This window comes from Coregonus lavaretus (assembly GCF_964263955.1).
Source record: "Coregonus lavaretus genome assembly, chromosome: 29".
Lineage (NCBI taxonomy): Eukaryota > Metazoa > Chordata > Actinopteri > Salmoniformes > Salmonidae > Coregonus > Coregonus lavaretus.
In genome coordinates, this window is record NC_140016.1 from 20426010 (window position 1) to 20438019 (window position 12010).

Here is a 12010-nt window from a genome sequence, read left to right on the forward strand (position 1 = left end):
AATGCAAGGATTACATTAAAAAATACCCAGCTGCTGGTATGTCCCCCAAAACAAAGCAAGCATTACATTAAGACCCAACTGCTGGGTGAATTGCTGGGTGAAACCCCCCAAAACAATGCAAGGACTACATTAAAAAGACCCAGCTGCTGGATAAATCCCCCTCTCTCCTCCTCTGTTTTCCGGAAGCAGGAAGCATATTATGCAGTAAACTTTCCTACCAGTTCTTGACTATGGTGACACCATTTACCAGAATGCAGCAGCCACTACTCTTAAACCTTTGTATGCCGTCTACCATAACGCCCTTTTCTTTATCACAGGTGAGAGTTTTAATACTCATCAGTGCGTCCTGTATCAAAAGGTTGGCTGGTCCTCATTATTGTCCTGTAGATCACTTCATTACTGCCTTTTTGTTTAGAAAGGTACTTACTATACAAGCTTCCGATTTACCTAACTTCGTTGTTAAAGATGTACTATGCATAAATCGCTCTGCCATTTCCTGGTTGCTAAAATTCTAATAGTTTGCCTATTTTCAGTTTGTGACAAATAGTGTAGAGACTCATGTAAACCGCTGTGAAATATATTTTCCATAACCAAAAATATTGTAGTTTCAGCAGTTTGAAGCTGGCGTACATAAATGAAAGTAAAAGACGCAACAATTAAACGTAAGCACGGAAAGCATAGAAATAGTGCACATAGAACAGATCTACCACTTCTTAGACTTGCTTCAATGAGAATGACAGATCTATAATGCACATTTCTATGTGCATTTGGTCAGGTCGCCCAAAAAGTTACATATTGCAGTGTAAAAACATGAGATACCAACTATTGATATTCCTCAGGTCTCCACCGAACTAGGTAAATCCGCTTTTAGTTTTAACGCTCCACACATTTGGAATCACTTTCAAAATTCATTCGATTTGGATTCCCTGGTGCCACTAGGTCAATTTAAAACCCTGATGATGAGTTCACTGAGGTGTGCAATTGTTTTGACTGATTGTTTATGATGCCTGTGATGTTCTAATGTAATGTACCTGTTATTCTATCTTGTATCTTGTAGTTATATTTTTTATTTTATGTCCCCAGGGCACCATTGAAAATGAGACCCTGGTCCCTGATTAAACAAAAGTGAATAATAATCTGGTGCCCGACTGCACAGTCCATGACATACCCGACCATTTGGATGATGCATGCAACACCTGAGCAGGGGAATGTGTCCTATATCTTGTCCAGTTGATATCCTACATTAAACAGGAAGACGGAAATACAGCGACCCAGAAAGGGCTCTCTGTATGTTTATCCATTTACAAAACGCTTCCCCCACACTAAAGGCAATTTTAGACAACTTTCTGGGTCCCTGTATTTCCGTATCAAACTGAATTCTGAAGATGACTTGTGTGACTAACTAATCTGATGCTCACTGTGAAAGTTTCTTTGTGCACTGAACCGGTGCTACTAGTGGTGCAGTAGCGTCTAGATTCTATACTGAGCAAAAATATAAATGCACCATGCAACAATTTCAAAAATGTTACTGAGTTGCAGTTCATATAAGGGAATCAGTCAATTGAAATAAATAAATTAGGCCCTAATCTATGGATTTCACATGACTGGGCAGGGGTGCAGCCATGGGTGGGCCTGGGAGGGCATAGGCCCACCCACTTGGCAGCCAGGCCCACCCACTGGGGAGCCAGACCTAGCCAATCAGAATGAGTTTTTCCCCACAAAAGAGCTTTATTACAGACAGAAATACTCCTCAGCACCCCCCCCACCCCCCTCAGACGATCCCACAGGTGAAGAAGCCGGATGTTGAGGTCCTGGCCTGGCGTGGTTACACGTGGTCTGCGATTGTGAAGCCGGTTCGTTCGTACTGCCAAATTCTCTAAAATGGCGTTGGAGGCAGCTTATGGTAGAGAAATTAACATTAAATTATCTGGCAACAGCTCTGGTGGACATTCCTGCAGTCAGCGTGCCAATTGCAAGCTCCCTCAAAACTCGAGACATCTGTGGCAATATGTTGTGTGACAAAACTGCACATTTTAAAGTGGCCTTTTATTGTTCCCACCACAAGGTGCACCTGTGTAATTATCATGCTGTTTAATCAGCTTCTTGATATGCCACACTTGACAAAGGAGAAATGCTCACTAACAGGGATGTAATTAAATTTGTGCACAACATTTTAGAGAAATAAGCTTTTTGTACGTATGGAACATTTCTGGGATCTTTTATTTCAGCTCATGAAACATGGGACCAACACTTTACATGTTGATATCCATACCCCTGAAGTAGTTTTGGGGGGGGGGGGGGGGGGGGGGGTGCTGCAGTGCTGAATTATTTATTTTTGCCCTTGCTACAGACGGCTATATCGGTCCACTAATATAGGACTAGTAAAGGCCCCATGCCTTTTTTTCAACAAAATAATAAAAAAATGAATTAATACATTTCTTTATAATAATAAAAATCAGGGGGTGCTGCAGCACCCTCAACACTCCTACTTCCTGCAGATATGTCTATATCTGCTTCAAAATGAATGGTGTGACATCATTAAGAGGAAAAGTTATGGTCATGTGACTTACTTCTTTGTTGTTTTACTTGTGTCCCCTGTTGCTGTTGGTTCTTTTGCTGGGTATTTCATATGTCTGAATGGTTGAGTAGCCTATAGCAGCTTTATTATACCAGTATAATAGTGCAGTGTTTCCCCTAGGATTTCTTTCATCAGCGGTGGCAACGTTTGTCTCCAACTGATCATTTTAGAGGCTCTCCTCTTGGCCGCAGAGACAACATTTGACTGCATACCGCTGATGAAAAGAGGCAACGCCAGGGTTGTGGGTTCGAATCCCACGGGGGGCCAGTATGAAAATGTATGCACTCACTAACTGTAAGTCGCTCTGGATAAGAGCGTCTGCTAAATGACTAAAATTTAAACGTATCTGTCTCTCACTCATTTCCTCTCAGCACCTATGGGTTTATATTAGTGTATTCTGCTTATTCGCTGCTGTTGTGTGAAGAAGTGTTGCTGTAAGAGAAGTAGCCAAACCTGACAGCTCTGCTGCCACACCAGGACAGGCCGGGGATCAACCACCACATATTTACATTTTAGTCATTTAGCAGACGCTCTTATCCAGAGCGACTTACAGTTAGTGCATACATTATTTTTTTATTTTTCATACTGGCCCCCCGTGGGAATCGAACCCACAACCCTGGCGTTGCAAACGCCATGCTCTACCAACTGAGCTACATCCCTGTGGTTTACTATCATGGCGTACATGCAAATACAAAGCAACATCTCTATGGTTGTCTGTGACAAGTTCTGAAAGGATTGTAAATGTATCTGAAGGATTGTTTTAATATTATGCATGTCTGTATGTGATTTACTGAAAGTCCAGTCAACCTGCTGCTTCAAGTTACCTCAACCAATCCAGTCAACCTGCTGCTTCAAGTTACCTCAGCCAACCCAGTCAACCTGCTGCTTCAAGTTACCTCAGCCTACCCAGTTAACCTGCTGCTTCAAGTTACCTCAGCCAACCCAGTCAACCTGCTGCTTCAAGTTACCTCAGCCTACCCAGTCAACCTGCTGCTTCAAGTTACCTCAGCCTATCCAGTCAACCTCAAATCAAATCAAATCAAATTGTATTGGTCACATGCGCCGAATACAACAGGTGCAGACATTACAGTGAAATGCTTACTTACAGCCCTTAACCAACAGTGCATTTATTTTTAACAAAAAAAGTAAAAATAAAACAACAACAAAAAAAGTGTTGAGAAAAAAAAGTGCAGAAGTAAAATAAAATAACAGTAGGGAGGCTATATATACAGGGGGGTACCGTTGCAGAGTCAATGTGCGGGGGCACCGGCTAGTTGAGGTAGTTGAGGTAATATGTACATGTGGGTAGAGTTAAAGTGACTATGCATAAATAATTAACAGAGTAGCAGCAGCGTAAAAAGGATGGGGTGGGGGGGGCAGTGCAAATAGTCCGGGTAGCCGTGATTAGCTGTTCAGGAGTCTTATGGCTTGGGGGTAGAAGCTGTTGAGAAGTCTTTTGGACCTAGACTTGGCACTCCGGTACTGCTTGCCGTGCGGTAGCAGAGAGAACAGTCTATGACTAGGGTGGCTGGAGTCTTTGACAATTTTGAGGGCCTTCCTCTGACACCGCCTGGTATAGAGGTCCTGGATGGCAGGAAGCTTGGCCCCAGTGATGTACTGGGCCGTACGCACTACCCTCTGTAGTGCCTTGCGGTCGGAGGCCAAGCAGTTGCCATACCAGGCGGTGATGCAACCAGTCAGGATGCTCTCGATGGTGCAGCTGTAGAATTTTTTGAGGATCTGAGGACCCATGCCAAATCTTTTCAGTCTCCTGAGGGGGAATAGGCTTTGTCGTGCCCTCTTCACGACTGTCTTGGTGTGTTTGGACCATGATAGTTTGTTGGTGATGTGGACACCAAGGAACTTGAAGCTCTCAACCTGTTCCACTACAGCCCCGTCGATGAGAATGGGGGCGTGCTCAGTCCTCTTTTTTTTCCTGTAGTCCACAATCATCTCCTTTGTCTTGGTCACGTTGAGGGAGAGGTTGTTGTCCTGGCACCACACGGCCAGGTCTCTGACCTCCTCCCTATAGGCTGTCTCATCGTTGTCGGTGATCAGGCCTACCACTGTTGTGTCGTCGGCAAACTTAATGATGGTGTTGGAGTCGTGCCTGGCCATGCAGTCATGGGTGAACAGAGAGTACAGGAGGGGACTGAGCACGCACCCCTGAGGGGCCCCCGTGTTGAGGATCAGTGTGGCAGATGTGTTGTTACCTACCCTTACCACCTGGGGGCGGCCCGTCAGGATGTCCAGGATCCAGTTGCAGAGGGAGGTGTTTAGTCCCAGGATCCTTAGCTTAGTGATGAGCTTAGAGGGCACTATGGTGTTGAATGCTGAGCTGTAGTCAATGAATAGCATTCTCACGGTCTGATATACCACGGCTGTCAGCCAATCAGCATTCAGGGCTCGAACCACCCAGTTTATAAAGCCCTTTTTACATCAGCAGAATATAATTGAACACTACCCCTCTGACTGTTGCTCTGTGTGCCCAATTCTATGGCATCTTTTGTCCTGTTGCCTTTCTGTGTAAATGCTCTGCTCCATTCTTCGAACTCTGAACTACCAATTGTCATTGAGCGAGGATGTGGGAAAACTGTGGTGTATTTTGAGGAATTTATTTGCATTTAACTGTAGTGCAGCATCGCCTGTACAGTATAACATTTCTTATCATGAATACTGCTTTCATTTAATATTTTCTGTGATGACAACTGAAAGTAGGCATTGTGGCAACTATTCCAGCATGTGCCTTTTTTGAAGGTATGATTTATGTTTAAAGTATATAATATTACATTTACATTTTAGTCATTTAGCAGACGCTCTTATCCAGAGCGACTTACAGTTAGTGAGTGCATACATTATTTTTTTATTTTTCATACTGGCCCCCTGTGGGAATTGAACCCACAACCCTGGCGTTGCAAACGCCATGCTCTATCAACTGAGCTACATCCCTGCCGGCCATTCCCTCCCCTACCCTGGACGACGCTGGGCCAATTCTGCGCCGCCCCATGGGTCTCCCGGTCGCGGCCGGCTACGACAGAGCCTGGATAATGTTTTAGCAATGTATTATATTTGTATGCACACAAATAACACCACTGCATAGTTTATTATTTGACTTCTGTATAATATACACTACTTTCTGTGATGTTTTGTTTGGGTTAAGTCCAATTGTGGCATGATTCGACTATTTGTATCCGTTTGCATCAGTTTCAGTGCGGGACTTTTATTATGAAGGCAAACCACTGATTCAACTCATCGCTAATATTGCTGACTTCACAGTCGTGACCAGAAGAACGAGCCGAGCTAACGTATCGGCTGGTGAAGTTTGTAACGGCAACGTTATAATATCAGTGCAGTCAAAGCGGCCAAAGGCTGTCGACCAACGAAAAGACCAGTATATCTATATTGATACCCGTTTATCAACTATAAAAGTAATATTGTCAGTTTATGTAACTAGGTAGTTAGCCGTACACGACAGCTAATTGCTATATGCTAGTTAGCAACGTAGCTAAGCCAAAGATACGCCAGCAAGCCTGCGCTCTCCCTCTTCTTCGACAACCGGTCCCTACGCACTAGCAGAATGGCCTTAAAACGAATTCACAAGGTAAATGGATTGTTGTTTGAGACTTTGCCGTATACACTGCTTAATAAGTTAGATATATTACAGGTAATGTAGTAACATTTATATTTGTCGTTTTAGTCAGCTAGCTAACGTCGTACATTGAGCAGTTGCCAAATAGCTATAACAAGCGTGCTTATTTGGTTGTTAGCCAGCTTGGCTAGCAGTAGCATGGCCTAGTAGCTTAGCTATTTAAGTAGCTAAGCTAACGTTAGCTAGTTTTAGCCAATTTAAAGTGAATGTGACCTAAATATTAGTTCAGAATCTAGTTAGCAGTAACCTTAGCTCAGAATCCAAGTTATATGAGTCGTATAACGTTAGCTTAGTCGGTGTCAATGTTGTTAACTAGTAACGTTAAGTTATCCCCTAAACGGTCTGGTGCTAGTTAACTAATTAACTAACAAGTCATGGTGAAACCTGATGAGATGGAGGATAAGCTCGTGGCAAGTTTCGGTTTGGGGTTCCTTGCTGGAAATATAAAACTTGTCATACAAGCTGGCCAAGTCGAGTGCCATCCTCGTTTGGGTATATTCTCTATCCTCTATTCTGAAACTCTGGCATAAAAATATACATTGCTGCTGTGGTAATTATTACTAAACTATAATAGTCTGGAATTCTTGCGTCCCCAAACCAAGTTCTACATTCAACACCTCTCCTAATCTTGGTTTAGAGCAGTGTCATGCATGCACTGACACTTGACTATGACGCAGAAGTCAAGATAAAAATGCAAGAGAATGTAGTTACTCGTTAAAAGCACGCCCTATTAGCTACTCGGCTTTTAATGTTACAGGGCCATGGCATTAATCTAAAAGTATGCCTATTCGATTGTAATTGGCAAACATTCAAACTAAAACACTATGGATGAAGTCACCAACATTACATTGCTGTAGTAGAGGTTAAACCAGAGCCTGTACCCTTGAAACATGAAAACATTGGGCGTCAGTGTTGTTTTTACGTTATGCCTGGCTTACAAACATTCAGTTTGATTAGGTGTAAACGAATGTAGGCCTATGCTGCCAGCTAGCTTATTGCTCACATTGAGTGGGACCGGCCCAGTGCCTAAAAATAAATTGTTGTTAACCATGGATGTTGCTTCAAAGCCCTTTGAGGCCTGCCTGAAAAATAAAGGGGAAACATTGGATGTTACTGTACAAATAATGTATAGCCTAATAACCAACCTATTCGAATTGGATGTTGCCGTTGTAAACTTACTGACACAATTGAACTGAATTGAACATACGTTTATTAAACCAGCAACAGAATGTAGGCCTAAACATGCAGGACGATGCATGTAAACTCTGGTTTATCATGATGCATAATTTGCTTCTTATCCAAAAAAAAATCTAATTTCATGAGAGCAGAGAAGTTATTGAGTGCAGAAAGACACACTAACAATGTTTCCATCCACTGTTTTTATTATAGTCAAGTTATTCCGTAAATAAATAAAAATATCACGAACCAGGAAGTGTTGGTACATTTTTATAAATGTCGCCAATTTTGTTAGTTCGACATGGTGGGATCTTTATGTCTGTAAAAATAATTATGCCACTAATTGCGTCGGAAACAACTTCTTGCACAATTGTTGATAGAATAACCATCATGTTGATATAAATTTACAGTCACACGATGCTATGTTGTGTGGTCCTCCCACTGCAACTTGAAAATCATGCACTTTTTAACCTACAGGGTGGTGAAAGTGGACAGTGATGAGCTTGATGCTCCTTTCCAATAAATATTGAGGGTCTTAATTTTATCCCAAGCCGTGTCCTTGGAGCATGTGCAAACCAGCTGGCTGGAGTGTTTATGGACATTTTCAATCTCTCCATATGGAGTCCGACATATAACAAAGAAGACATTACAGACAAAATACTTTACAATTTACATACATTTAAAAACATTAACACATGTAGTGTGTGTGTGCATCTATCAGTTACACATACAGTTGAAGTTGGAACAAACTAGTGTGTTGTTATTATTATAATAATTTTTTGTACACAACTTAAGCACAAAAGTGTTTTATGTGCGCTATGTCATCACGCGCTGCATTTTATCCGCAACAAAGTCAGTCTGATGGAAACACCTCTGGTTGGGAAATGCACTTTTTTTTTTACATGCATATTTTATAATTTTTGCATGAAATACTATAGCAAATATTATGGAAACCTAGCTACCGTCAACAGTGCTGCTGTCGTCTTTCCCTCCCCTTTGGGCTCCTACAGTAGAGCACTGGTCAGGCCAATCCACACTCTGATTTGGGTGTTTGAGACATTGCCACCATTTGTCAGGGATATCGCTACACTCTAGGCTAATTATTTTCCTCGACTCACGTACGCATCACTCAGTCTATGCCGGCCTATGTTTATTGCTGAGGTATAGCAGGTCTGTTTTTATATAATGGTAAAATGTTGACCTTTCTAACCTGTTAGTTGTCCATGGGAGAGGAAGCCTAAGCCAATGTCAACGAAGGCTGTTACAGGTTGAGTGACGGCTGTGTATGTCTGTACTCTACCTCAGCTTTGCACATCCACCACCTTCGCCTGACGGCAACACAGCCAACAGCTTCCTGCCTGCTCAAGGCTTGCACCTATTTTACTGATAAATTCGATGACTTAACATTGTCTCATCCTCATGTCACTCCCACTCGAACCCACATGCAATATAGACAGTATTACTATTGGCCCAAGAAGTTCTTACCTGATCTGTTGTCCTGAAGTGCTTGCTCTGACAGGGCTCTGCAAGATACCAAATGCTCAATCACTGCAATACAATAAACTGTTAAGTCACTGCCCACTTTCATTATGGCCAAGACTAGGCTAATCATTGAGCTACAGTCATTATAAAATTGATTCCTCTTTTCATCGGTCTTTAATTCAACTTTAAAAGTACTTCCTGTGCAGTGCACCTTGCTCTTTGCAATGCCAGCAATGTAAATACAAAGTAAATGCTCTTCCAAGTACGACTGTGAGGTGATGAGTAGCAATGATGAGTTAACAATGTTGGTACTTGGTAGGGGAACAGTGGGAGTGATGATGTCCTGGTTTGGTCCCTCTGTTTCAGGAGCTGAACGACCTGGGCAGGGACCCTCCTGCACAGTGTTCTGCCGGCCCGGTTGGAGACGACAGTAAGGCCAAACTGAGCACTTGTATTAGGCCTAACATAATTTATAAAATGTGTAAAGCGCTTTTCATTATACAGAATAATCTCAAGTGCAAAAAATAAATTATCAACAGCATGGCATCTGAAACATTCCTCAACTGTCTCCCTTTCTGTTTTGGCAGTGTTTCATTGGCAAGCTACAATTATGGGGCCTGTGAGTATCATTTATAAAGTGTTTCCTCGTTGATGAATTTGAAGTTGCATTCGCTTTGGCTGCTCAGTGTGACCATTGAGATTTAATTTTGTTTCCTTTTCAGAATGACAGCCCATACCAAGGAGGTGTTTTTTTCCTGACTATTCATTTCCCTACAGACTACCCCTTCAAACCACCTAAGGTAATTATTTCCGCTCTTGTTCCTATGTTTTATAATTAATCGTTTTCTTGATGTATGTAGAAGATTGAGGAATGAGGTTTCTGTGGATCAATGTGTTTGATTGCTCCTCCAACCTTTTCATTGCAGCTTGCATTCACCACAAGAATTTATCACCCAAATATTAACAGTAACGGCAGCATCTGTCTGGATATTTTGAGATCACAGTGGTCTCCAGCATTAACTATCTCTAAAGGTAGGGTGTTGTTTTTCATTCTTTGTGCCCTTTGTGTTACGCATTTTTACCATGACTTCATTTCGATTCACATGCCTAAGATCCACTCCTAATCCTTCTTTTTAATCTCCCTTTCAGTACTTTTGTCCATTTGTTCACTCTTATGTGACCCCAACCCTGACGACCCGTTAGTGCCAGAGATCGCCCGTATCTACAAAACAGATACGGAAAAGTTAGTATACTGTATTCTAATCATTTGTGAAAAATATAACTTTTTGATCCGAAGGCGTGAACAAGATCGGTGCCGAGTGAGTTATACCCTATAATGTTAGATCTAGATACTTATAATATAGGACTTTTCCTTCTGCATCAGGTATAATAGACTAGCGAGAGAATGGACAGAAAAGTACGCTATGCTTTAGGGTAAGACTGCCCTGCATCGTCGAGAGAGAGGACATTGTTGTGGGTTCTGACATTTATGCTATTGACAGCACTTCAACTAACTCAATGAGGCTGACATATTTTGCCACTAAATACATTTGCCTTGGTGGATGGTGGCTTGGCTCTGACCTGTATTCCCACTGTCTAATTGTCTGTCTTGGACTGTTTATTGACAGTATTTGTATGCCATTTTGGTGGGACTATGTGAGAGTCCTCTGTGTGTGAACATCATGCATCTCAGGTTTATCTTGGGTGGTTGCTGTGTTGTAAGGCATGGTGTTGTTCTTGAAGCTCCACCCTTTGTCTATTGTGGATTGATTTATTTTCTGTTTTCCACAGGTACAACAGAATAGCCCGGGAATGGACTCAGAAGTACGCCATGTGATAGTCGGTCATGGTCGTATCAACTTTCATTATAGCTGGAATAAACTTTAAATTACTGTTCTTTTTTTTTGCCCATTTGGCCACAACCCCTTACCATCAGCAAATAACAGTAATGTATTATTTGTTTTGCCCCCTAAATGTATTCACATGCTCTTAACAAGGACAAATGTCTCCAAGGCCCCCCTTTTTGTTTTCTTTACAAAAGATGCCAATTGCTCTGAACTCTCAGTGAAGCATGTATGTCTGTATAAAGCCAACCACAGCCACTTTGTGAAGAGCTCTTCGTTGCTCTGAATTCACGCAGGAGGTGCCAACTAAAAAGAATAAAGATTCTCCAAATGCCACCATTTCTGTATTGAGAGAATCAACATGGTTCAATCACACTTTTGTACGCTTTTCCAATAGCATTAGAGAACTGATGTCTGTGAATGTAATACACTATACACTTTCTCTTAAAGGAAAGGTTCACCCATTTTGAATGTTGTATCGTATTTGTGCATCTCTGAGCGATGTTCTATCGATTCCCGGGTCATTTAATGTTTTTCTGAGCTATTACAGTTCAAGCAGGCAGAAATACAGCCGGTGCAAAACTTGTCATACCGGCTGTATTTCTGTCTGCTTGAACGGCAATCGCTCAGATACACATGGAATAACCACGGGAATCGATAGAACATCGCTCAGAGATGCACAAAAACGTTATAACATTCAAAATGAGTGAATCTTAACTTTAATTGTTTGAATGGAGAATTGCTGAAGATATCTGCAGTAAATAAGAAACATATTTTATGCATGTTAATAAGATAAATAATTGGTTTATGTGATGCTGAGAATGGATTGAGAGCAAACGTGTTCACTTTGATCTTTTTTGTTACTTTTTCTTGTTTTTATAACGGGGAGCCATTAGTTAATCCATCATCCAAAACACTTCTCTTTTGCACTGAATATGTTATTCAAAGTTCTCAATGGCTGATCGATCAACTAATAGCTCTGCTATTTAATGGTTACTTTTTTTTTCTCAATAAAGTTGAACAAAACTCTCTGGTATTCAGTTTTTTGTAGCAGGACTTTAAAATATGAACATGGAGATGCATTGGGGCTGTTGGTCGCATTACAAGTAGCAAACGATATGCCCCTGAGAACCCCTCAACTGTGGGGTTATTTATAGACCCCCCCCTCCGTGTCCTTAGCTACATTACATTGACCTCACCCAACAATGACGAGACCGCCTACAGGGAGGAGGTGAGGGCTCTGGGAGTGTGGTGCCAGGAAAATAACCTCTCACTCAACAT

General features: G+C 41.8%; 1 protein-coding gene across 1 annotated transcript; it reads left to right on the top strand.

Moving 5' to 3' along the window:
- The first annotated feature begins 5844 nt into the window (after positions 1–5844).
- LOC311104656 (ubiquitin-conjugating enzyme E2 D2-like) lies at positions 5845–11758 on the top strand. The gene is made up of 7 exons (XM_084146524.1): positions 5845–6179; positions 9252–9315; positions 9473–9504; positions 9608–9685; positions 9812–9917; positions 10035–10128; positions 10677–11758. Exons 1-7 carry the CDS (start codon positions 6156–6158, stop codon positions 10720–10722), a joined length of 444 nt encoding a protein of 147 aa, XP_084002650.1. The 5' UTR covers positions 5845–6155; the 3' UTR covers positions 10723–11758.
- Positions 11759–12010: the final 252 nt, after the last annotated feature.

Bases quoted from the DNA above. Each gene is read 5' to 3' on its own strand.
- LOC311104656 (XM_084146524.1), top strand. From the start codon at position 6,156: ATGGCCTTAAAACGAATTCACAAG. The intron at 6,180-9,251 runs GTAAATGGATTG...CCTCTGTTTCAG, and splicing joins CCTTAAAACGAATTCACAAG to GAGCTGAACGACCTGGGCAG. The intron at 9,316-9,472 runs GTAAGGCCAAAC...CTGTTTTGGCAG, and splicing joins CGGCCCGGTTGGAGACGACA to TGTTTCATTGGCAAGCTACA.